A 26899-nucleotide genomic window follows, 5' to 3' on the forward strand; every position below is an offset into this window, starting at 1 on the left:
CCACAGTTAGTTTCCCTAATCTAGTCATGCCATCCTTGTATGGTAGGTGGCTTTTCACTTTATCTCTCATTATTGGGGTAGCTTTGAGAGCTGCTGTATCACTGGGGAGCACAGCCATGCTGCTCCTGTAACCTAGGAAATGACTTTAGAGCTGAGCTACCTGATCCGCAGATTCACATGATGCATCTTGATGCTGGACAGTAAGTACCACTTCTGAATGTGAATGGGGGATGAAATGTTTGAAAGTTCGTTTGTGCAATGTACAGATACATGCAAAACCAGCACGATGTGGAAAAGGCTAGCCTGCATCCTGTTTCTGAACATGCTGGTTTTGAGTGTGCACATTAGACAGAAGCATTTTGACATGAGGCTTCAACCCCCCCACCCCCCGATAAAAAATTCCCCTCCAGTCTGAATAGTACCTTCCAGGAATAATTTCACCATGTGATTCTTCTGCATGTGCAGATTGTTTTATTGTGATGGTTTAGTTCTTGGCCTCACTTTGAAAAGGGACTACTTTCACCCCATTGATTGCCACCTGATCTTTGAATTTAATGGCCTTTGTACTCCAGCATCTTCCCCTTGCATGCACTCTGGGTAAGCAGAAAACTTACCACCCAGTTGTCTCTTGCAAAGGTCACAGCAGTCATGGTCCTACTTGTGTGCTGGCTCATGATGGCCCCAGGCTCTGTGATCTGAAGAGCACGGGAAAGCTTCTACCATTCACATTAGAGCCCAAACCCATTTAAGCTGGTAGAATTGCACTTCCACCACTTAATGTTCGCCTTGAGGCAGGCTTGGTGTGTTTTTAAAAAGTCTGATTTATAAAGTGAAAATAATTTAGGCTTCCAGAAAAAAAGAGAGAGAGATGCCATTTTGTGGGCAATATTGCTTGTTTGCTTGAATTCCACCTGCCACGATTAATTTTAATCAAGTCCGGGAGGGAGGCATATTCAAAGTGTTTTAATGTTATTGTCAAGAGGCTATGTTGCTAATTTTAACTGTATACAGTTTGGAACATCTAGGTCCATTAATGTTGCCTTGAGAACATCAGCCACACTGAACCACCACCACCACCCTATAGCCACAAGCCAAATGGGGACCCTGCTGGTTCTCATAATAAATTTTGCAATGATAATTCTGGGCTCTAATTGCAAGTGGTTAGGGCTACCATACATCCTGGACATAGCCGTGATTTGACCATTGGAAACTGTCCAGACGAAAATTGCTGAAATGTCTGGAAAAATCTGGATGTATGACAGCCCATGTCAGGAGTGTAGATTTTGGTGAATTTCCTTTAAAATACCTCAAAAGCTTCATGAGCCATAGCCCAGCGGGTCTACATTGCATTCAGGAGGTCCCATATTCAATTCTCAGCATCTCCAGGTTAGAATCGTAGAATGGTAGAGTTGGAAGGGATCCCAAGGGATATCTAGTCCAACCCCCTGCAATGCAGGAATCTCAATTAAAGCTTCCATGACCGATGAAATATACTCGGAATCGAGAGTGGATTTCATGCTCTTTATTCCGCTCATAGTGGTGAGAAGGAATGGAAGTTCCCCCACAGTATCTGCTTTATATACATTATTTACACAATGGGCTGCACGTGATTGGCTAATTCCAGGATTCTCCTGTAGGCCAATCAGATTGTGGATTCAGTTCCATCTGGAGCTGGATTGGGTGGCTCCTGCAGACCAATCATACTGCTGCATTGTTCTAGGACCAATCAGACTGCTGGATTCTGAATCCGATTGTTCTAGGACCAATCAGACTGCTGCATTTTGGATCCTATTGTTCTAGGACCAATCAGACTGCTGCATATTGGATCCTATTCAACTCAGAACATAACAACCGATGACCATCACAACCTCTGCTTAAAAACCTGCAAGGAAGGAGTGTTCATCACCTTCTGAGGGAGTCTGTTCAACTGTCAAACAGCTCTTACTGTTAGGCTGTAAAATACTCCTGCCCCCAGCCAGGTGGTGGAGGTAATACTGAGCTACATGAACTATTGGTCTCATTCTGTACAAGGCAGGTTCAGTTGAACAGAAATCCTGCGCTAGTTGGTGCCTTAAGGTTGCCAGGTCACATCAGAGAAGAGAGACAAAATTATTGGGGGTGGGGAGAGGACACACATAAAAACTGTAGCTGCCCCATCTCCGGATTCAGTAAGAGGCTGAAAGGTACAGGCGGGATTGGGGGTTGCAACTTGGGAGCCGTAAATCTGTATGCTGCATCTGTGTTAATGCTCCTGCACAAAAACCAGGCTGCTATCTTGACACACCCTAATGCACAAAGGGTCGCACACGCTGCATCAGATCAGATTCGAATGTTATTCCATGTAACCGAGTCATTCTCTTCCACGGTCAAGTCTGCCGCTTGTAAAATGGGACTACTCATTCAATAACTCCTACAGAGGATGAAGCTGGTGAATTTTTTTAAAATAAAAGCACATTGTGCTAAATAATAATAACAAAACAAATACTGTAGTTGTAAAAAAAACCCACAACAACATTGTCGTAGATGATTAGCACAGCACTGCCACCCCGTGGATATGCAGAGCACAATCCAGCCAGACTTAGTCACAAAAAAAGGTTCACAAGGGGGGGGGAAAGCAATAGGGTTTCATTGTGAATCAGGACCAAACTATGCATTAAAAGTGCAATTGCAATTACATATCTTTTTTTAAAAAACAACAACAACCTAGCATATTGGGGAGCGCAGTGCATAGGGAGGAGCAGGGAATTAACACAAACACATGTTATGCCCCCCTGGAAACTGCTAATTCCTCCAGAAGGGAGGAAGAATACAGTGGTACCTTGGGTTAAGTACTTAATTCGTTTTGGAGGTCTGTTCTTAACCTGAAACTGTTCTTAACCTGAAGCACCACTTTAGCTAATAGGGCCTCCTGCAGCTGCCGCGCCGCCAGAGCACAATTTCTGTTCTCATCCTGAAGCAAAGTTCTTAACCCGAGGTACTATTTCTGGGTTAGCAGAGTCTGTAACCTGAAGTGTATGTAACCCAGGGTACCACTGTAATCAGCGCAAATAGCAAGACAAACAGTAGGTTCCGGAGAGGAATTTCCACTGGGACCATGGCACAGAGGAACAGGTTAATTTCAGCTTTACTCCTGATACGATACTGATGTAGATCTGTGTACATGCCTGTTTTTCACAGGAACCAATTTAAGTCCAGCATTTATTTGCCTTATTATATCTTTATATTTAATCATAATAAATAAATAGGTACCATAATACTCACCTTCACTTTTTGCAGAATCTTACCACAAGTAAATTGCCTTTTTTCTCTCTAGTGCAGGTGCAAAATTTGTGCAACAAAGTGCCCGAAGCACCATTTGAGGGCTATTGTAGATCCTTACATTTCAGGAATTTTAATTTTGGAATCAATTTATTTAACTGAAACCTTAAGTCCCACTGATTTCAACGGGATGTGTTCATACATTATATTTTCTTGATGAGAAATTAAGATTAGTTCTTTTAAAAAATATATTCACTTAATGTGTGTCTTTATTTATTTACAGTATTTAAAAGTCCTGCCTGTCTTTGAAGAGCAGAGGAATGAACATGTCACCCATCTTAGTCCCACAACAACCCTGGGATGTAGGTCAGTCAAGAGAGAATGGCTGACATCAATATTTTCCAGTGAGTTTTGTGGCTTTGTTGTTGTTTAGTCGTTTAGTCGTGTCCGACTCTTTGTGACCCCATGGACCAGAGCACGCCAGGCACTCCTGTCTTCCACTGCCTCCCGCAGTTTAGTCAAACTCATGCTGGTAGCTTCGAGAACACTGTCCAACCATCTCGTCCTCTGTTGCCCCCTTCCCCTTGTGCCCTCCCATCTTTCCCAACATCAGGGTCTTTTCCAGGGAGTCTTCTCTTCTCATGAGGTGGCCAAAGTATTGGAGTCTCAGCTTCAGGATCTGTCCTTCCAGTGAGCACTCAGGGCTGATTTTCTTAAGATTTCCTTTGTGGCTTATTGGAGATTTATTCAATATACATCACTTCAATTAACCACACCTCTCTATGCAGCAGGGGTGAGAAACCTCAGGCCCCAGGAGTTGAATATGCCCTTCTGTGCCTTTCCTATATGTGGCCTGGGGAGAGGAGTAATGGCCTGGAGAAAGTTCCAAGGGTCAGACAGAGACGAAATTGTCAGTTTGCATTTCTTAGTACAGAAAGTATTGATTTGGTGTGTAGAGGTCTTTCCTGTTCTGCTTAGTTCAAGAGGGTTCTGGAAGGTTTCTTTCTATGTGAAAGAAGCAAGCAGAAGGCTCTTGTTTGGGTTATTCCTTCTGGGAAGCTGAGTACAGCTGGTTTAAACTGGTTCTGTTATACTTTGTGTCAAGGTCATGCTGACTATAATAGTCAGGCCAGGAGGAGCCTGGGTTTCACACTTTCTCTTTCTAACTCTTTGTTCTGGTGTGATGTTCTGTTCTGTATGCTATAGTGTTAAGGTTTAGTCTTATTATAAGTTCTTGTTAAGTTTAAGATAAGTCTGATGCAACTGGATTTCTTATGGACAGTAGCAATCCTGAATGTATTTGGATTTGTGACCGTTATGCTCATTTGCCTTCAGTGGCAGTAAAACTCTGCCAGATGAAATACAATTGCCTCTGGTCTATCTTTTGGGAATCCTGCAATGTGTTTAAGCTTTCCTCTGCACAACAGAAATGACCTCTCAGGGTAAAACATCTTCAACAGGGCACAGGTTGGTGCTAAATATTTAGAAGCATAACCTGCCTGTATCCCCAATAATACCAGTTCCAGGATGGTATTATGCCATCATCCACCATCTTGACCATACATTTGCTGGTCAGTCATTTAGAGGTAACAATGTTTCATGGATAGGGTAGCATTACAATGTGATCTGGGACTGCAAGCTGACCCCGGCCTGTGATAATCTGCAGGGTTGCCTCTGTAGCAGATTGAAGCGCAGTTAACTGCATTTATGCAAGCAAATCTTGCTTTAATCTATCAGTTTTATATAACCTCCCCTTACAATCATAACAGAGATTAATACATGATTATTATTTTTTTAAACATGTCTCTGTTCTCCTTTTGTAAGCAACGTCCCTCAGCTGAGAACTGAAATTCTTTGGCATGGGTGGAAGAAGAATAAAAATGAAAGTTATTGTGTTAAGGAGTGGACATCTCATCTTATCTCTGATGAAAAGGAAACTAGACACATATGGACTAAAATTCAATTGGGCCATTATAAACCATCATGACCTAGATTCCACCTACTAAAGGAACTCAGAATTTGTCTACTATTTGACAACTTTAGATTTATTTGTATTTCTTTTTAAAGGTATTTCTGGAAACAAGGCAATTTCCGTAATAAATACCTTATTATTGTTTAAGATAGATGATTTATACCAGTGGCCCTTTGTGGCTCACTGTGACTGCACTTTCCTCTCACCATGCAACCTGATGAGGACATTTTCCACGTTCGTACAGCACCAAGCACTCTCCAGCTGGCCAGTGGTCAGGGTTGACATGGCACTGAAGAGCCAGTTTGGTGTGGTGGTTAGAGGGTTGTACTAGGCCAGGGAGAACAGAGTTCAAATCCCTGTTCAGTCACAAATCTTACTGGATGACTTTGGGCCAGTCTTTCTCTTCTGCTCTCTCTCTGTCACTCTCCCTACACCTACCTCACCTTGAACTCCTGCAATAAAAAGGTGGACCATAAATGCAATAATAAATTGTAGTCTAGCAACATTTAAAATATAAACTCCCCACCACCAACTCTCTCTCTGTCTCTCTGTTTCCCTTGCTGCCTCCTTCCTTTTTAACCAGGAAGTCTCTGTTCTTGCTCCCATCACAGATTCTCCAAGCTCACAGCAATTTTGGAAGAACAGGAACATATATGCAAGCAGAGGAGGCCGTTGAGACAACCATCAAGGGAATAGGCAGGGAAAGGTCCCAGAAGAAAAGCAGGCACAAACTTGAGCCTGGAAGAAGCTCACAAAAAATTGTTCAGCCCAGTGTTTCAAGAATGCCTTTTCTTAAATAATTGTTTTATTGACAGTAGCAATATCCTGATGCAGATTCCTAGCTGGCTATTTGTTAGGATCTGGCATAGGAAAAACTGCCTGCTCCGTATTTGTTTGTTTGCTTGTTTTAACCCTCATTTTTGGGTGGGTGCAATATTTCAGAACGACACGAGGTGGTGCTGTTGGTACATCTTCTGTACAAATGCCACTGTATGTAAGGAGATGACTGTTAAGCTTTAAAACTTTACGAGGCTCCCCCAACGCCGGATTTTCCTCTGTGGATGCCTGATGTAAAAGACTCAGAAGAATTGCTCTTCCGTGGCCCTAGTCAGCAAGCCGTTTTACTGGAGAGCCGCTTTGAGAAGGGAGTGGGGGCAGCGGCAGGCCAAGGCGACAACTTCTGCCCAACTCGTTATGGAGCAGGTGCTTCTCATTGGCCACACATCTCTTTTGCCTCAAAGGTTGGCAGTGGAGAGCACAGTTTGGCCCAGGAGCCACCAGCTGCCAATTTATAGGGTTAACAGCAGCAGGAGCTGGCCATGGAAGCTAAGCCACGCTCAGCTCCACACTTGGCCTCCACTATCCCTTGATTGTTTGAAACATTTGGGAGGCCTGTCCCCCCCCAAAAAAAGGAGGGGAGCAACGTAGCCCCTGGTGTGCCGTATATGACCTGCTGCCCTTAGGAAAGCCCAGCTGGGTCAAGCCAAAAGCCCATCTAGTCCAGTATCCTGTTCTTATAGTAGCTAACAGGAAGGCTGCAGACAGGACTTGATTGCAACAGTGCTCTCTCTCCAATTTCAGTTCCCAGGAACTGGCATTCAAAAGCATACTGCCTCCAACAGTAGAGGTAGAACATAACTGCTATGGTGCAGTGGAAGATGTTGTCCTTTCATCAGCGGATGCGATTGGCTTCTGCATGTAGAAGATGGTGGAGTCAGATCAGAAGGTTGGTGGTTTGAATCCCCACAATGGGGTGAGCTCCCATTGTCCCAGCTCCTGCCAACCTAGCAGTTTGAAAGCACACCAAAAAGTGCAAGTAGATAAATAGGAACCGCTGCAGTGGGAAGGTAAACAGTGTTTCCATGTGCTCTGGTTTCTATCACGGTGTCCTGTTGCTGGCCACATGACCCGGAAAGCTGTCTGCAGATAAACGCTGGCTCCCTCGACCTGAAAGCGAGATGAGCACCGCAACCCCATAGTCGTCTTTGACTGGACTTAACTGTCCAGGGGTCCTTTACTATGGAGAAAGGGCATGGGAGGAAATCCTGCTTCCATTCCGCTTACCCTTTAATTGGATCAAGGTTACGTCAAACCATCAAAGAAATCTCTTATTTTTCCACTTACTTGAGAAAAACCAAACAGCATATCCCAAAAAGGCCTCGGGGGCTTTGTTTCAAAATACAAGGCAAGGCAAGTTACACTTCTGGCAGTTGGCCCCTCCGTGCCAATGTTTTTTGTCAGGATGCTCTGAGGACGCCAACCCTGCGCTTTCCAGGAAGGAAGGGGTGGCTGCTGGCAGGGCCCACTTACATTGTCCCTCTCTTAGATTCCTTAGACTTGCCAGGTCTCAGCAGCCTTTGAAATCTCAAGGAGCAACTTGGTGACCAGGAGGAGGAGCTGTTTATTTATTCAACATCCACAGGGAGACTAGGAGGAGAAGTAAGGAGCTGTGCAGTGCAGACAGTCCTTCCTGCCTCCCTCCTTCTAATCTCAGGTGATCCAGATCCATGTGGGAAAAAGTTATCAGCTGGCACCTGAGGCTGTCAGGGAAGGAGAGACGTTGGGGGTTTGCTTGGGCTTTTATTTATTTTTTTATTTGCTGCTACTGCCAGCCCCAGCCCAGATGCAACTGCCCCAGAGAAGAGGGAGAAAAGAACAGCTGCTAGGATCAAAGGACTCCGAGAGTTGAAACCTCTGTTGGGTAGATGGGAATGATGAAGCTCTAGGCTGCACAGCTGGAACATCCGTGAGAGAGAAAGTATTGCTTCTGTATTCCTAGGACCCATGTCTGGTAAGTAGCGGCACGTGGAGCTGTGGTGCACAGCTGGGGCAATTTTGCGACTGGAGAAGGGGGTGAAGGAAGAGGAGAGTGCAGTGCAACTTTCATAGAATTTTGGAGCTGTAAGGGACCCCAAGGTTCCTTCATTTGGAGTCATGAAGCTCCTGTCTTTGAAAGTGTCACTGGCTTGGGCAATGCTGTTGAAAGAGGTGTTGCAGGGGGAGCAGGTGAGATCTGTATTTGCCTGTGCTTAGGAAATGCCTGGAATTTCAGCCAAGACAACCTCTTTGGAGGTGCCGATGTCTCCCTGGTGGAATGCCAGCAGCCAGGTTTAATTTCCCTGTGTAACGATTAAGCTGCTGATCTGCTTTAATATGGTATGATATTGTTTCATTAAAGTAGGCATTTCTTGGTTGTCAGATGCTTTGAGAGCTCTTTGGCAGAAAACCGTCGCAATAACGAATACTAAAAGTTGCACACCATGCACTTTTCATCTTGTGGCCAGGCGCAACTTGCAAGGGAGGTGAGGGTTCCTGTATCACGGAGAGGTATGCAGAAGCAGGAAACTGATCAGAAGTAGCCCCCCCCCAAAAAAAAAACATGACAAGCTGAACCTGCTGAAATTCCTGCTTCTCTACACCTACTGGAGATAGAGGCAATGGACCACTGGGCTTTGTGCTTTGGAATTTTGTAACCCAGCTGTTACAACCACAGTATTTCAGAGCAGCCTCGACAGATACATTCCAAACCCACCCGCTTCACCTGTCTAGGGTCTGGAGCATCCTATTTCAAGAAACCTTAGATTAGAACAGGGTTAGCTTTGTAGATATTTGTTGGATTCCAGTCCCCATCAGCCTCAGTCATCGTGGCCAATGGGCAGGGATGATAAGAACTGTGGTGTAATGCCTTCTGGAAAGCCACAGGTCACCTACCCTTGGGTTAGAAGGAGAGAATCCCAGAACCTTTGCTGTCATTTTTGTCTAAGAGGATGTTGCATCTGTATTTGAATTCTTGCATTGCTTTTACGTACACTGTCCTGGGAACATGCCTGAAGGGTGGACTAAAACGCCCCTTTGATAATGTAGAACAAATAAAGCTTGTGCAGCTGTTGTAGATTTCAATGCTACCTGTTTCTCCCCCTTGCATCATGTGCTGGCAGTGCTTTTTTTTCTAGAAGAAAAGGTGCCAGAACTCACCTCAAATAGACCTTTACACTACTAGTATAGGTGACTCCCCACCTCTAGCCTTTGTGTGATGGAAAGAGGCATCCTGAGCCCATGAAGGGGGTAAGGACAAACAGGGAAGCAGATCTCAAGCCCTTTACCTAAACGTTTGCTTACCTGCAAGCATGGGACGGTCCAGGAAGGGAACATCAAGAGGCTTTCCACCTTCTTCGTGCTTCCCTGAGAAAATGGCTGAGTCAGAGCTGCTAGAAAAGGGATGGCCATGCCTGAACAAGTGAAGAAAGGACTGCACTTACTATTTGCAGGAGAGCTTTTGAGTGGGTTCCCTGGCATGGACTGGGGTATTTAAAGTGTGCTTTAACACCTAATGCCTGATAAAAGCTGTTGAGCATTCCCAATTATTGTGTCCATTTGTATAGAGGAAGAGGAGAGAGGCAGGAACGGAAGAAGTCCCTTTGACATGCCCTGCCGTTGGGTGCCCAACATTAACCATTAAAACTTTTTGAACAGCTAGCATCCTGGATCACGAAGCGAGATGTTATGAACAGCTATTAAGTGATCATATTTTATTTAAGTGAATTGCTTGCTGGTGCTTAATGATGTTTTCTCAATATCTGGAAAACAGCCCATTGTTCTTAATAGCTCATTAAGGTTGAAAACTGCTATCCGCCAGCAAACATCTCCCATGCAAGATGGCATTGAAGCTAGAATTCAGCAGGATGTGAAAGGATAAAGTGGCAGTTTGGAGTTGAAAAGTGTTTTTTGACAGAATGGTTGTGCAGGTGAGCATTGCTTGAGACATGAGCCTTGGTCAGGGATTCAGCCTTCCTCTGAGATTTAGGAGGAACACATTCTTCCCATGGACAGTATAAGACAGTTGTAGACAGATTTGCCTATGCTCCCCCATCTAGGAAGACTTCTGATTGGTTGCTTGCCTTGTGACAGGTACAAAGCTACTTCCCCTCTCTTGGCTGGAACAATGCTGGAGCAGAAATTGGCACCAAATAAAGCACATTTTTTAAAATCCAAACATTTAAACAGGACATGCCAGGGGCCTGAAAACCCAGATATGATTTGAAACCCAGATATGAGTGTTATTACAAGAGTGGAAGCATTGGCTTTGGTTGTTCGGTCAATCAGTATGCACACTTCTGACTTTTGTAGTTGGTTTGGGAGGATTTGTGATCTGTGGTTTAGTGGAGCAGGAAGGGCAGGTGCAGAATTATTATTATTTTCGCAGATGATACCATTGCAAGACTGGTAATTGCCAGAGCTGTGACTTTGGGGCAGGGGAAAGGAATGGAAAGGCAGGCCTGGCCTGGTTTAGCACACGTTCCTTCTGTTAGGCAGGCTTAGACCAGTGGTTCTCAAAAAGTGTGGCAGGAGAGAATGGCAAGTGTGGCAAGAAGATTCCAGGACAATCAATATTACATTTTAGGAAAGAGTCATGTTCTTATGTAGCTGCATTGTTTCATACTTTCCAAATGTCCCGTGATCATATTATAAAGCAGTTTTGTGCTATGTTATAAATCATGGGTAGGCAAACTAAGGCTTGGGGCCCGGATCCAGCCCAATCGCCTTCTAAATCCAGCCTGCGGACGGTCCAGGAATCAGCATGTTTTTACATGTAGATTGTGTCCTTTTATTTAAAATGCATCTCTGGGTTATTTGTGGGGCCTGCCTGGTGTTTTTACATGAGTAGAATGTGTGCTTTTATTTAAAATGCATCTCTGGGTTATTTATGAGGCATAGGAATTCGTTCATTATTATCTTTTTCAAAATATTGTCCGACCCCCCCCACCAGTTCTGAGGGACAGTGGACCGGCCCCCTGCTGAAAAAGTTTGCTGACCCCTGTTATAAATCAAGCACTTCTATGAATTGTTTCTTTTCGTTCTGCAATGTATTTCTATTCAATAAAAAGTTTGGTGTGGCACAAGCAAATCTTTATTCTGAAAGCGTTGCCCAGAGAAAAACGATCAGCTTAGACGGTGAGCGGGCCAAGCTCAGCCAATGAAATTGATGGTTGATTTGGACTGTGACCCCTGACCAAAGTCCAACATCCTAAACACTATATACCAGCTCATGCATATTTTTACTCTCCTTTGGGGTATAGCAATGGACTCTCACAGGGTCATGAGAAGCTATACCAAGTCTGTTATGTACTGAGTTGAATAGGATCCAAAATGCAGCAGTCTGATTGGTCCTAGAACAATAGGATTCAGAATGCAGCAGTCTGATGTCCTAGAATAATGCAGCAGTATGATTGGTCTGCAGGAGCCACCCAATCCAGCTCCAGGTGGAAGTGAATCCACAACCTGATTGACCTACAGGAGAATCCCGGAATTAGCCAATCATGTGCAGCCCATTGTGTAAATAATGTATATAAAGCAGATATTGTGGGGGAACTTCCATTCCTCCTCACCACTATGAGCTGAATAAAGAGCATGAAATTCACTCTTGACTCCGAGTATATTTCATAGTCCATTGGTTCATTGAGCTCAGAACTGTCCATACTGCCTGGCAGAGGCTCTCCAGGGTTTTAGACAGGGCATGTTTCCAGCCCCCTTGAATATTCCAGGGGTTGAACCTAGGACCTTCTCCGTGCAAAGCAGATGAGCTATGATGCCCTCCAGATGTTGTTGGACTGCAACTCCCATCATCCCTGACGATTGGTGGTGCTTGCTGGGGCAGATGGGAAATGTAGTCCCACAACATCCGGAAACTGATGTTCTGCTGAAGGCTGCTGCTGCCTGTCTCCTCCTCCATGCCCAGTGCGCATATTTGCAAATAAACGGATGTTGCCAAATACTGCAGAATTCCCATCCAGAAGGAAAATGCAGCAATGCTCTTGGAACGTCCCTTTGCTTGGGGAAATATGCAGTGAATAACAAAACAATGCCCTGTTTCTCAACAACATGCAGGTTTTAAAAAGAAGTCATGCCCATTTCCCCCTCTGCACAGAAGTTCCCACATCATTTTTTAGTGCTAGCTGCCTTCCTGATTTATTTCCTGATTTATTTCCTGATTTGTAACGCCTCATTCTTGGATCAGATAGGGCAAACTTGCTCTTAAAAACCAGTGAGCCAAATGCTGATTCCATTGCCAGTGGCGTAAATCCTAAGCAGTTCTGCTTGGACTCTGCAAATTTACTCCGGAATTGCACCACCGTGAATGAAAGTGCAGCTTGGCCTTGAGCCACATGGGTGGGTCAGATATGTTTAAGGATATGATTAAGCTGTGGGCAAAGAATTGGTCACGTCACACTTGCGTAAATGTCAAGTTCTGCACCTCTTCAAGCGCACACAGTGCAGGCTGTATTATGCTATACTGTCACAGATATTGTAGCTAATGGTACAGGCAGAGGGATTATTCCACTGCTCATTCTGTCTACCAGACATCTTATTACTGCTGTGTGGACTCTGATTTATGTTTGGGCCCTCGCCTCCACCTGGAAAAGAAGACACAGTACACATTTGCACGTGGCACAAAGTGTATGCAAATCTTACGTGAATTTGTGTCTTCATTTGCAAGTGGCTAAAAAAATATTATGTAAAACTTGAAATTTAGCCATTGAGAGGCCTAAACAGTATCTTATTATTGTACAGTGGTACCTCGGGTTAAGTACTTAATTCATTCTAGAGGTCCGTACTTAACCTGAAACTGTTCTTAACCTGAAGCATCACTTTAGCTAATGGGGCCTCCTGCTGCTGCCGCACCGCTGGAGCACAATTTCTGTTCTCATCCTGAAGCAAAGTTCTTAACCTGAAGCACTATTTCTGGGTTAGCGGAGTCTGTAACCTGAAGCGTATGTAACCTGAAGCGTATGTAACCCGAGGTACCACTGTACATTAATCTACGCTCCCTGCTGGCATCTCTGGGTGGAAGTATACATGACAAAGTTCTCTTATGCTCTTCCTTGATCACCAAGATCTTCAGATAGGGCATTTCTGGTGGCTCCCCATGGCCCTGAGGTTCAGCTGGCTTTTGTGAGGGACTGTGGCAGGCTGTGCCTTATGGGAACTCTCTGCAAGTAGATGTCCATCATTAAACCACCTAGACATTTGTACTATGCATGGAAGGTGAACTGATTCTGTTACTGCACTGTTGTAGCCAGGGTTGGGGCCTTGCATACAAGAGAATGACCCAATTCCTGTGACTCTACTACCATGTACCAGCCTGCTGCTTATTCACATTAAACCATAATTTGGTGCTCTCACCGCACAAGAAACGTTAACCGACTTTAATTATGCAGCCTTAATCTCCTGGCTTGTGAATGAGTCCCACCTGAAAATAGTGACAGTCTGGAAGTTCCATGTTCTAAATGTAAGCTTTCATTGTAAAATGAGCATCTGAAATCTTTTGCTCACTGAAGTGTTGGTGTGTGTGTGTGTGTGTTTTGCTCAATCAGAACAAGTAGCTGCTGTTGCTGGAGGTGTGGTCGGAGGCATCCTTCTATTGCTCCTTCTTGGGATAGCAGTATACCTCTTTTGGAAGAATGTGTACTTCAAGGCTTCTTATGAAGAACTTACTAATCCCACTTCTCCAGTCCAGGCCCCAGTTCGTCTGCAGGAGCCACATGTTGCAAGGTAAATAGTGTATTTTATTTTACAGTGGTACCTCTGGTTACGAACTTAATTTGTTCCAGAGGTCCGTTCTTAAGCTGAAACCATTCTTATCCTGAGGCATGCTTTCGCTAATGGGACCTCCTGCTGCGCACGCACCTCTGGCGCGTGATTTCCGTTCACATCCTGGGGCAAAGTTCATAACCTGGAGCAGCTACTTCTGGGTTAGCGGAGCTCGTAACCTGAAGCATTTGTAACCTGAAGCTTTCGTAACCAGAAGCGTTCGTAACCAGAGGTACCGCTGTACTTTATTTTTACGTCTGCTGTCAGTTATCAGATTCTAAACCATGGGGCAGAACATGCAACAAGAGACCGAGATTGTCAGTGGCTAACCCATTCCAGTGATCCACTGTTTATAGATCCCATGAACCAATGATCTTTGCCACTGGTTGTGTAGAACCAAATGTTGAAAATGTGTACCTTTTGATGTGCTTTATTTATTGTTTATGACTTTTGTTAAGTTGGTAATTATGTAAATCTTGTCATTCTGTAAGCCACCTTGAACATTGTTTTCACTATGGAAAATGATGATGATGATGAAAATGTTCCGGAAGGCCTGCAAACGCCATCTTGGCTGTCAAGATAACCCCGAAACTACCATAATTGATATCAAAGCAAGTGAATAAATATATGTAAGCTCATTCTTACAGATATTTGAAAGAATATTTGAAATATTTGAAAGAATGAGCTTACATATATTTACCGGTATTCACTTGCTTTGATATGTGCTTTGGCTTGCTTTGATGCCCTGCTTATCTGTGGATTTGGGAAGCTTGGTGACAGGACGGGAGCTAGTCGTGAGATCTGGATACCTGCCACCTATGCCCTCATCAGCAGGTGAACTGATAGGAGGTTCTGGCCAAATTGACATAGGCTGTTTTTCTGCAAGGTAATGATGCATAGATGCTTTCTCCGGCAAGTCATTACAACCTCTTGCTACTTTGGTGTCTATCCTGAATCTGTGCTATAAGTGCACTCCTTCTTCTAATAAAGCACTGGAATTGAAAACTCTGACGTTTTATTTTATTTTATTTTATTTTATTTTATTTTATTTTATTTTATTTTATTTTATTTTATTTTATTTTATTTATTTTATATACCACCCTACCCACAGGTCTCAGGGCAGTTCACAGAATAAATCAAAATGTAAAACCACAAAATGCATAATCAAAATAAGAGTAACAACTACCCAATAACACACACACACACACCCATCATTCCACTGCTCTTGGCATGACAATCCTACTTTCAATAAAACAGCAACATACACTTTTTAATGTGCTAAGTTGCATCTCAGTGTTTCACATTTGCCCATATAAGATGACAGAGAGTAATTTACTAAGTGACTAATTCTTCTACTTGGGGTGGGGGGAAATACTACACTGACAGAACACGTGGATGTGTTTCCTATTATTGCTAGTAGAAAAACAAACTAATACAAGAAACATCTTTTTTAAAATGTGAACACAAAATTAACAGGAAACTAACCAAAATATGTTTTATATAGAATTAAGACTAGAAGAGAAATAGGGATATGTAAAGACATATTTTGTTTGAAACTAAACTGCCATGAGAGTTTATGAGGTGTCTCAAATGTAACTAAATGCTGTTATTAGTTGCTCATAAAAGGCTGCTATGAGTTGACATCCTGTAGCCTTATGAGGCTTTGCCCTCGGGTGGGAAAAATATTGCTCCCGGGAAAGGGAGATGGGAGTCAACAGACACTCAAGGAATAGTTTCAGAGAAAAAGCTTTATTTCTACCATCCATGAACTGGTAGAAGGAGCAAGTGTGATAGTTCACAAAAGCATGCACGGGTTCAAAGTCATGTGCACAGAGTTTATATACCTTTCCAGTTCCCTCCCCTTTTCTCCTCCTTCTTGAAGAGTCCTGCCCATGAGTTCCTCTGAGCATGAACAGAAAGCTGTCTTGGGAAAGGGGGGGTGAGAAGCCAAGGGGGTTCAGAGTGTTCAGATATGTTTCAATCTCTTGTTCTGGCATAGGTCCCGGAAAGAAAGTTGCAAGTCAAATGTACTGTTTGGCAAGGTCAACTATAGCCTGAGAAGCGACCTTTGTTACAGCAGAACGAAATGTTTCTGATGCTTAGCTAATGCCTTTTAGCTGCTGAGAAAAAATGATTTTGAAAAGCTTTGAAAAGCTTTGAGCCTGCTTTGGGGGGGGGGTGACTTCGGGCCTAGGTGGGGCACCTGTCCTCACCTCCTACAATCCTTTATGACATCCTTCTTTGGTATCCCTGCACCTCACTCACACAGGACCTCCTTTGGGCCTGTGGATCAGGACATTAGTCCCACCTCTGTTCCAGCATCACTTGGGTAACAATAAGTGGATTGTTGCAGTGTGGTATGCCTCCGTTCCATTCCCCCCTCCCCTCAGTTTTCCATTCTTCCTTCCAACAGTCAGTTAGCATCCTGTCCTGAGCATGCTCAGTCTTCATCAGGCTCTTCTTGGTGTGGGGTGGGGTCTTTTCCCCTCTTAGGTTCCCCCCCAAAAATACTTTTGATACTTCTGTACACATCAGACTTTCTCCAAGTATTCTCTTTTTTATGGGGGTGCTGTTTTTGCTGCACAAGAACTAACACTTGAAGATCTAAGATGATAGATAGATAGATAGATAGATAGATAGATAGATAGATAGATAGACAGACAGAGAGAGTTCAAATTCTAAATGAAATGTATTGTTTATGTGGGGGAAAACCTGATCATCTCCCACTCCCTTTAAAAATTATTCTGATTTAGGGTAGAAGAGTTGCACTGCTTATTGTCTTAACTGTTTTTCTTTTTAATAAAAAAAAAATAGTTCCTCAAAACCAAGGAACTATTTTTGTATTTTAAAAAACATTTAATTTGTTTACCATATTCTTTCCATTTCCGCTAGATGCGTGCATGTGTATAAATGATAATGCAGCCGTAGAAAATGTCTAGACAACAATGGTCACGTTCCATCTGAAACCAAGATCGTCTACGGAGGAATTTAAGCGCACGTTTAAATCGAACACTGGGTTTGTTTTACACCTTTTTTGCTAGCTTGATATGACTGACTCTGGTAGTTGTCTCTTCTACAGGACAAAAAGCGTCCCCTTCATCGTCCCACCAAAATTTCACAGGCAAGCTTGGATTGATATGATAAATGGAGAACAAATTCAGGAGGATAGTGACCTCTATGTCACCCCTGACTCTGGGCCTCGATCTTCTTTCCATTCCTTAGGTAGGTTGATATTATTTGATGAGTAAACTGGAATACAGAGTGTTAGAAATCTGGAAGCAGAATTGGAATTTGTCTGAACTACAGATGGGGTCTGTTGTGGGACCAGTGCAGGTTGTGGAGGCTGTATACTGTTGGTGGAAGGAATCATGCATAAAAGGCATCAAGTTTCCCCCCAGATGAACCTAGTGTTGTTACAGTTTGAATCTAAACCGTTGTGCCAAAAGGTCAACACATAGTCTTATACATGTAATAATAATAATAATAATAATAATAATAATAATAATAATAATAATAATATGAAAATACATTCACTGTAGTTTCACAGTTTGCAGAGATGTGCAGTTTCATACAGGAACATTCCATTTTGTAGATCTGATATTCTTAACTCAAAGGGTATGGGTTGTTTCTTCCTCTCTGTGAAGCTGGCGCATACCTTGTCGGAGTCATCAACCCAGAGCTGTACAGATTTCCCGAAGACAAGAGCGAAACAGACTTCCCAGAGGGTAACATTGGTCGGCTTTGGTTCTCAGTGGAATACGAACAAGAATCAGAAAGGCTCCTCGTCTCCCTGATGAAAGCCCGGAAGTTGCAGTCTCCTTCCAGCTCCTGCAACCCTTTGGTGAAAATCTACCTGTTGCCTGATGAGAGGCGCTATCTGCAGTCTAAGACCAAGCGCAAAAATCTCAACCCCCAGTTTGATGAGAATTTTATTTTCCAAGTAAGCTTTCATGTCAGTGGAATATTACATTGATGCCGGCCCAGCCCTCCCGTGAGGCAAAGTGTGGCAACTGCCTCGGGTGGCAAATTCTGAGGGGCAGAGCATGGCTAGAACTGTGTGTCATGTGGTCTGTCCTACAACCCCCAAGCGAGCTTTCTGCCCTACAGTGTGGTGGAGGACTCTGTTCCTTCAACCAGTGCTGAAGTAAAATGCAGCTACCAGTCTTGTCTGATTTTGTGCGCAGAATGGGGAATGCACCATCTTGTCCTTTGCCTCAGGCAGCAAAATAGCCTGTGCTGCTTTTTTTGGTGTGATGTTGTAGATTCTTGCCTCTCATACTCCTGATAACTGAGATCCAAACTATACATTACACACACGCTTCTCTCGCAGTGGTCAACTGGGAGATTATTTACTGGGGGAAATGAGACCGTTTAACCTCATTTGCAATGTTCTGTTTGCTACTATCCAGATTTCCAGTAGCGCCTTATACCAAAGGACACTGAAGTTTTGTGTCTACCATGTTGACAAACAGAAGAAACACATTCTCTTAGGCCAAGTAATATTCCCTTTGAAAAATGAATCCTTTACCGGTGATGGCAAAGTCATCGTCTGGAGAGATCTGGAAGCCGATACCCTTGAGGTAGGTGATTCGTTAAAGCTTAAATCATTATCCTGAGTGTAGGTAGGGCTGTTCTAGAAAACTCAGGACACACTAAACTGTCAGATGGGATGAGCTAAGAAAATGTAAAAACACAGGGCAATCCTACACATATGTACTTCCCATTGAGTTCAGTGGTACTTTCTCCCATGTAAGGAAGATTGCCACCTTGTGATTCTTGTATAGCCTGATTTGTATATCTTAAGGGTACAGTTCAAAATGCAGATATTGCAATTGTCATTTGGCATGATCTGGCCAAGAAATGATAAGCATTTTATGGTCCCACCCAAGGTTCAGCTCCATCAAAGTCAACAGGATGGAACTGTTTCCTGGCTCACCCCTAGATAACTAGCCCTCACATGAATTCACATGGTAACTAAGCCCTTTCTGTGCTGCAAATTTAATCAGTCAGAATTAAAGTGAGAGCAGCCCTCTCCCCATAAATGAAAGCAGTAACCTGAGAATAAGCTTTCAGGAAGCCAGAGATCCTAGTAGAAATATTTTTTTTCTTGTGCTTTTGAGGTAGAACAGCTCTATTATGAGTGGAGAGATTGTTCCTTAATAAATTTGAAATGGCAGTAGAGAGTGGGAGAAAAGGCTAGAATAAATGCACATTGCACAGTTTTGGAGCAGAGGGAAATAAAAACACACCCTCTAAGGGAAAGAGATCTGCACAGATTTCCTTCCTGGATTGGGAGCTGTGTGCACAGTCAGTTTTCTGGAGCAATATTCAGATGCCCATCCAAAGATGATACAGATCTGGTGCGACTCCATTTGCACTACCTGATGTTATGAGTCCTCAGTGTTGAGTCCTCAGGGGCTGTGGGGGCTAGAACCCCAGACTTTTCTTTAAAAGCTCCAGATCAGGTGTGGGCAACTTTTGGCTCTCCAGATGTTGCTCTATTCCAATTCCCATTAGTCTTAGCAAGCATGGCCTGTGGCTAGGGGTGGTTGAAATAGTTCAGCAACATCTGGAAGGCCAAAGGTCCCCCCCCCACCTGTTCCAGATCAACTAGTATCCTTAATGCCCTTTCCTCCTGGGAGCGCATCAGACTTTTCCTTTCTGCACGTGCTCAGCCTGTGCATGAACCTGCCCCTTAACAGGGAAAGCAAGGTAAGGAAGGGAACCAAACTCCTGGTGCCAATGACAAGCACTACATATTCCTTCCGCATTTGTAAATGAGCAGGCATGGATGGCAAACCTCTTCGCCTTTTCCTAAGGTATCTCTAATATCTATTGGGCACTGTTGCACATCACTGCTCACATCCACAACATACATTTAAAGTGCATGGCTTCCCTCAAAGAATCCTGGAAACTGTAGTGTGTTAAGGGTTCTGGGAATTGAATCCTGTGAGCAGTAAGCTACAGTTCACAAAGACAATATATGGTGTCAGTATCTATGGTGTGGCAGGATAACCCTGCTCTTAAACTTAGTGGAGTGAGGAAAATATTTGCTTCTTAATTTTAAATTCTTGATAAAGTGCAGTTTTTACAATGCAGCTGACCAATATTCTTCTCCACCCCAAAGCTGCCTTCTGAACATGGTGACCTCCAGTTTTCTCTCAGCTACAATGACTATCTGGGCCGTCTCACGGTGGTAGTCCTGAGAGCTAAGGGCTTGAAGCTCCAGAATGAAAGACATGCTGTCGGTAAGAAACACAAGGCTTAATTGGGTTTTGAGAAATTAACCCTAATTACTTCACATTACTTGGGTCTCCAGCTGTTTTTGGACTAGAGTTCCCATCATCCCTGACCACTGACCCTGCTGGCTAGGGGTGATGGGAGTTGTAGTCCAAAAACAGCTGGAGACCCAAGTTTTGGAAACCCAAGACTGAATATTTCTGATATCCAAACAGTCCACTGTCAGGGACCGGGCAGAGGAGGAATGGTGGAGACCGCCTCCCCAGCCTGACCCTTCCAGAGTAGATGAAGACAGTTCAGAATTACAACAGGGGTTTGAGTGAAGTCACAGCTCAGAGGCAGATGAGGGGAAAAGCTGGGAAAGAAGGAACAAGAAGCACCAGCTGATGGACATAGTGTATTTAGAAAGCATTCCAGACCTGCCCCCTCTCCCAGAACCCAGCAAGCACTGAAAGCAAGAGAGCAGAGAGCTCAAAGGCAGAGGGCACTTTTCAGCACCCGTAATGATGACGCATGGAGAGAGGGAAGGGGTGGAGACTCACCCGGGGCAACGCCATTATTCCACGAGGCTGCATTTCCAAGCTTCTCTCTGTGAATATTGAATAAAAAGCAGTTGGTAAGAACTTTTCCTTGTCTTATCCGTTCCTGGCAACCTGCTGTGGGGGTTGGCTCCTCTGCCGCCTGACATCCACTGAGATATTGGAGGTTGCATTCCAAACTGTAATTCCTTAAGGTGCAACACTTGGAGAAGGGGTTGTGGGTTGTGAGTTGTGGATTTGTGCTCCTCTGAATGCTTCCAACCTATATTGAGTGGTTTACAGCCTCATCCCCTCATTCCAGGTGTATTTGTCAAAGTGTCACTAATGAAGCATAATCAATTCATCAAAAGCAAAAAGACCACGGTTGTTCCTGCATCCTCAGATCCATTGTACAATGAGACTTTCAGCTTCAAGGTGGACCAGCAGGAGCTGGATACAGCAAGCCTGAGCCTGTCTGTGCTCCAGGATTCAGAGGGAGAAGGTAAGGAGCTGTTTTCCACTACTGCCATCTGGTTACCTGCATACTATTCTTGCATAGCAACGAATCTGATGACTTTTCTCCTTTCTCCTTCCTGTTTTAGAAACTTTGCTGGGCCGTGTGGTTGTTGGGCCTTTCATGTACACCAGGGGCAAGGAACTGGAGCACTGGAATGAAATGATTAGTAAGCCCAAGGAGTTGGTGAAGAGGTGGCATGCTCTGTCTCTTAGCACCTGAAAGGTGCTGAGCACTCTTGCAAGGGATACCTGTAGCAAAGAGCTTTCTGCTGTGCTGTCTCCGGAACAGGTTCTTCAGATGTATCCTCAGCTTATGCCCATCACAGATGTTGGGTGACGTAGTGATCAAGACAGTTGACAAGGTTGCTAAGAGCGCCAGATTTCAAGGCAGCGTGGCACCTCAGATCTGCTCATTTGCAAAGTGGAATTTGATCCTTAAAATTAGGAGAGCCCCCAAATCAGCGTGAGAGTGTTGGCCACATATACCATAGACCACTGAAATTTCATAGAATTGCAGAGTTGGAAGCGACCCAAGGGTCATCTAGTCCAACCCCCTGCACTGCAGGAATCTCAACTAGATTCTACATGACAGATGACTATCCAGCCTCTGCTTAAAAACCTCCAAGGAAGGAGAACCCACCACCTCTTGTGGAAGTCTATGCCACTGTTAAACAGCTGTTACTGTCCGAAAGCTCTTCCTGGTGCTTAGTCAGAATCTCCTTCCTTGTAAATTGAATCCGTTGGTTCAGATCCTAGCCTCTGGAGCAGGAGAAAACAAGCTGCATCCTATGTGACAGCCCTTTAAATGTTTGAAGATGGCTATCCTATCTCCTCTCAGGCTCCCCTTTACCAAGCTAACCATACCCAATTCCCTCATCTGTTCCTCATAAGGCTTGGTTTCCAGACCCTTTATCATCTTGGTCCCCCTCCTCTGTACACATTCCAGCTTGTCAATATCCTTCCTAAATTGTGGTGTCCAGAAATGGACACAGTACTCCAGATCTGACCAAGGCAGAATAGGGCAAGAACATAAGATTCTACTGGCTTGATCCCTGTATTTTAAACCCTTGGTTAGGAAGCACTGTGCCATTAAGAGTTTCCTTAGCAATATCAATTAATCAAATGTATTAGCAGGTAAGTGCATTAAGGATATAATTGAGCACAGAAGGCATGTTATGAAAGCTAGTTGGAGGCACCACATCTGCAGCGTTCTGGCTTTGGAATCTCTGGCCTCATTTATTAGAGCCATTTCCATTATCTCACTGGTCTGAGGCAGGTGGACAAAGCTTCTGTGCTGTTCCGTCTCTCTGAGAAGATGGATTCTGCTTCAGGTTGGCTAAAGGATTCTTTCATCAGTCACAAGCAGAATGATCATGGATTATACTAGTGCAGGCTTGCTAAATCACCAGGCTGTGTGCATGTGTTGTGCTAATGCAAAATGGTGAAAAGGAGAAAAAAGGGAAGCATTATCCAAAGTTCCTGTTTGAGTCTAGTCTTTCTGTTTAGGTCAGGAAAAAAAACCCTCAAGCTGTGACCATTTGTTATGTTCTCTTAAAGTCGTGCGCAAGCCACTTTTTTAAAAATCAGAAAAGGTAATTTAATTTCAGTAACTCACTCGAGAGTTCAGCTCGTGATATTTTCTAATCATTAAATTATTCTTCAGTGAAGGAAAAAAAGAAAATGAGGAAATGAAACAGGCTTCCCTTTGAAGCAGGATGCAGTGTTAATTAATGTGAAGCATGAAAGCACCAGACTTCAATCTTGGTTTCCATTGTAATTCTGAGTTGTATCTGCCAAAGTCATACTTGGGATGTGTGCACATTGCAGCCAGACAATTTATTTTTTCACTTTGTTTTCCAGCTGGTTTTTGGGGGGAAACACATCATATGTGTGTGTGTGTGTGTGTGTGTATTTGATTAAAAGTGAACTAACAAAAACAATTAAAGAGGAGAAAAAATGAATAATTAAACTGTTTTTTAAAATTACAGACCCCATATGGGAATGTGACCTCTACTGTTGGCAGCAAAATGCCTCTGAATACCAGTTCCTGGGAATCAAAAATGGAAAGTGGGGAGTTGTGCTCAGGTCCTACTTTTGGGCATCTGGCTTGGCCATTGTGAGAACAGAATGCTGGTCTAGATGGGTCATTCGCCAGATTCAACAGAGCTCTTACATTCTTACAAAGGAAGTGAAATTCAAGTTTATTTATGTGCTGTTCTTATTGTTAAAGCAAGCCGAGAGCAGTTACTTGGTTTGTGCTTGAAGCACCGGTCATGTCTTGGGGTCAGTTATGCTTTGGTTATTAGTCTGTAATGTTTTGCATTATGTTAAAACAAGTGCTGTGAAACCTTAGAAACAATGCATTTCCCTTGTCCCTTTCCTGTGTCTCTCTCTTATTATATATATAAATACATTTTATGTGATTAAAAACAATTTGAACCAACGTGTTATTCTGGTAACTGTAGTCTGCTTCTCATAAGATGCTAGGCTCTGTTTAGTGAGTTGGTGTCAGTTTAGGGCTGCTTCCTGCTGGTTCCTTATCATAGGACTGAGTTTGCCCTTAAGCATTGGCCTGTTGCAACACAATTAATTGTGAGACCCACACCAACCCTTTGAGCGTTTTGAAAGCTGCCTCATGATGGATAGGAAGAATCCAATCAGAGACGTTTAAAGGAAAGTCCTTGTATATTCAGGGAAGCCACTCAGATGGCAAAAATTGCACGCCAAGTGGTTAACGGCAGCCAAGTAATTGCTTCTGATTGTGGTGATAAAGCTTCTCAGAATCTCGCTCTGCATTTTTCCTCAAGTTACAACACACACTCAAGGGAGTCATGAGACAGAGCCATTCAGTGTGTGAGAAAAAGTCTCTACCTTAGCCCATGCTGACTTCTTGTTGCTTCAGTTGTGGGCATTTGTTCTCATGTGACTGAAATATCGGTGGGCCACCAGCAACCATCCAAAGTTCACAACAACTAGAGGTTCAAGGATACACTGGGGGGAGGAAATGATTGTTAAAGCAATTTAAGGCTCACTGGGGAGAGGAAATGATTGTTAAAGCAATTTAAGGCTGTAGTTTAGACATTGATCCCCCTGCCCCACAAAGAACAAGCCTAATAAACGGATCTGCTTTTGTGGCGGTGGTAGCGGCATGTGTTCATTAGATTTCTATTAAATGAAATATAATTTAAATTGTTTTCTTTCTTTCTCTGAATGTTACTATAGAAACAAGTGTTTGCTTTGGAACATGTCTGCAATTCTGTAGCGACATTTAACTTCAATCCAGGAAATGAGAGATTTCTGGTATGAATGCAGAAGTGTTAGTCAACAGTTTTATTTGATTTGTTAAAAAATAGCTGAAGTCACAATCTGCAAGTCCATGAAAGGCTCTTCAGAGGAATAAAGAAAGATCAGACTCTGAAGTAGACATCTACTTTCAAAAGTGAATTTTATTATAAATATCACTGTACAATGGTAAAAAATGGTAAGAAAATTGGGGTTCATATGGAAGGGTGGAGTAGGGAAAAGAGCTTTTTAGGTAAGACATTTAAAATGTTGACTGGCTGTTTTCAAAATACCCCAAAAATTAATCTTTCTTCTAGAAGAAAAATAATGGCAAGAGCAATATTAGTCACAAAAGCTAGTTTTATAATAATTACCGGAAGGATCTTGCACAGAAATAATTGCTGCTCATAAATAATACAAAGGGTATCTATAAAAATACAAAACCTGGGATATTTTATAAATCATTAAAAATAAATATTTCATTTCAGTATATATATTCAGAGATCAAGATGAAAATCCAGCAAATTGAAAGTCTTCTCCAAAGGGTAGCTATTTTCATCCAGTACAAAATGGCTCCTGATTTCCAAAATATAGGATGCTTGTGTGTCTGTGAGCAGCGAATGACACAGATCTGCTACTATCATGCCGTATGTGGTCTCTAAAGAAGGCGCTGCAAGAAACAATGAATGGTTCAAACATTATTATCACACACCTCCCTTCCAGTTTACACTCAAGATAAGCTATTCTTCCTGGACAAGCCTCCTCATACATGAACAGGAAAAATAAGCTCTAACAGGGCTCCCCCAATAATCTTTCCTTTAGAACAATATGAAGCATTTTGTGACTTTCAGTAAAGCAGGGTAATCCATTCACAACTATCTAAAATTTAAAAATATAAGTGTTCAGAAAGAGTGAAGCCTGCCACTGACATTGGATTCTTGGTTAATAGTGAGGAAACCCCATGACTGTACAAGGGGGCACAGTGGTTGTCTGCAGAATACTCACAGAAGCACCACCCCTCTCTCCTGTGGTTCTCTAAAGTAGAAGGGGTGATATGGCATTCAGAAGATGCAAAACAGTAGTTAATAATTCACTTAGCGAAGTAATCTACAGCCTAGTTAACACATAACATCAAACCATTGCTTGCACTATGGTTTGGTACTTGTGAGAGCTTTACTCCTTCCTCATTTGTGACCACACCTCAAGGCCAAAGCTGGTTTGTATGCTTTTGTTATAAAAGCAAGCCAAAGTAAAACAAGATAGCAGGGGTGCAAAGGGGCAAAAGGCAAATGTTGTTTTATACCATTTTTTTTCTCATGCTAGAGCCAATATCTGCCTACCAAGATATTGTGAAAAGCAAAGGAAAGAGGCCTGAGACGGGGATAAGCACAAGATAAGGGCTCTAAGATTGTCAGGCTGCAATATATTTAGAAAACGGAGTGACGTTCCCAATGGCCCAGTTTACCCTCCCAGACCACATAACCCTCAACTTACCTACCCATGACACCTGTGTTTGCATGTTGCAACAAGCCAGGCTGGTTTGTTTTCCCCCACACATGGCAGAGCCAGGAGCAGCAAACTATGGTTTAATGGAGCATGCAAACCAGGCCTCTGCCCCCAGGGTGGAAAAAGTTCCCAGAACAGTTGGTATGTCTCTGTCGGAGAAACACCTGAATAAACCTCTCCCAGTTTAAGTTTAATGAGGATTTTTTCCCAAGGACTGGCATTGGGGAGAACTCCTACTTCACATAAGTAGAAGTTGAATAGCCACAAACATTTGATCACTAAGTTTTGTCTGCTTTTTTTATTCAGTTACACAAATACAGTGGTACCTCAGGTTAAGTACTTAATTCGTTCCGGAGGTCCGTTCTTAACCTGAAACTGTTCTTAACCTGAAGCACCACTTTAGCTAATGGGGCCTCCTGCTACCGCTGGAGCATGATTTCTGTTCTCATCCTGAAGCTAAGTTCTGAACCCGAGGTACTATTTCTGGGTTAGCAGAGTCTGTAACCTGAAGCGTATGTAACCTGAAGCATATGTAATCCAAGGTACCACTGTAATTCATAGTGCATTACCTATAGCCTTGTTCAGCCACTCTGCTGGAATATTGAGGAACATTTTCTCCATTAGTTCTGACGCCACTTGAACGGACACATCACATTTCCCATCCTCTATAGTCATCAGTGCAGGTCTAAAGGAGGAAACAGGAAAAGTGCTGTCAGTGCTAAGTCAAGTCAAGTCAATGTTTATTACAGCAAACAGTCAGCATATTAAACCAGATGTTCTGCATAATTCTCTACCTAAACAATAAGAAATATTAATATGGGGTTTAACAATCAATATACTAATTAAGCGTACTTAAAATATGTGTCCTGTCAGTGCTTGTGTTTAATGGCTTAATTTTTCATTAAACCTGAGGATAAGATAATTAAGAGTATTATCACATTCAGTCACATACTGTTATCCATGACAAGTTCTTTTTTCTTGCATTATCTTGATTTAACGACTCGGTAAGGTACCTTGA

The 26899-nt window shown here is 43.2% G+C and overlaps 2 protein-coding genes across 7 annotated transcripts in view; one reads left to right on the forward strand and one right to left on the reverse strand.

Annotated features, from left to right (window-relative positions):
• Positions 1-7580: 7580 nt before the first annotated feature.
• Positions 7581-23536, forward strand: SYT15 (synaptotagmin 15). Of its 3 annotated transcripts, XM_081861259.1 has the most exons (10): positions 7581-7669; positions 7843-8021; positions 13603-13780; positions 16899-17041; positions 17464-17759; positions 18229-18399; positions 19947-20067; positions 20900-21079; positions 21180-22685; positions 23082-23536. In XM_081861259.1, exons 2-9 carry the CDS (start codon positions 8015-8017, stop codon positions 21311-21313), a joined length of 1230 nt encoding a protein of 409 aa, XP_081717385.1. In that variant the 5' UTR covers positions 7581-7669; positions 7843-8014; the 3' UTR covers positions 21314-22685; positions 23082-23536. The 3 variants fall into 3 exon arrangements, with proteins under 3 accessions (XP_081717385.1, XP_081717387.1, XP_081717386.1); XM_081861260.1 differs by lacking the exons at positions 7581-7669; positions 7843-8021 and adding an exon at positions 9626-9748; XM_081861261.1 differs by lacking the exons at positions 7581-7669; positions 13603-13780 and having other exon boundaries at positions 7690-8021.
• Positions 23537-24521: 985 nt separating this feature from the next.
• SHLD2 (shieldin complex subunit 2) overlaps positions 24522-26899 on the reverse strand; it is a 29769-nt gene continuing 27391 nt past the window's right edge. For all 4 annotated transcript variants that reach the window (XM_081861162.1, XM_081861161.1, XM_081861160.1 and 1 more), the window contains exons 9-10: positions 26451-26566; positions 24522-25045 (exon numbers count right to left, since the gene is read on the reverse strand). In XM_081861162.1, the coding sequence (XP_081717288.1) occupies positions 24873-25045; positions 26451-26566 (289 nt within the window). In that variant the 3' untranslated portion in view covers positions 24522-24872. The remainder of the gene's footprint in view (positions 25046-26450; positions 26567-26899) is intronic.

Source organism: Podarcis erhardii (genome assembly GCF_964252035.2).
Source record: "Podarcis erhardii genome assembly, chromosome: 5".
Taxonomy (NCBI): domain Eukaryota; kingdom Metazoa; phylum Chordata; class Lepidosauria; order Squamata; family Lacertidae; genus Podarcis; species Podarcis erhardii.

Bases quoted from the DNA above. Each gene is read 5' to 3' on its own strand.
- SYT15 (XM_081861259.1), top strand. The intron at 18,400-19,946 runs GTAGGTGATTCG...TCCACCCCAAAG, and splicing joins TGGAAGCCGATACCCTTGAG to CTGCCTTCTGAACATGGTGA. The intron at 20,068-20,899 runs GTAAGAAACACA...CCCTCATTCCAG, and splicing joins GAATGAAAGACATGCTGTCG to GTGTATTTGTCAAAGTGTCA.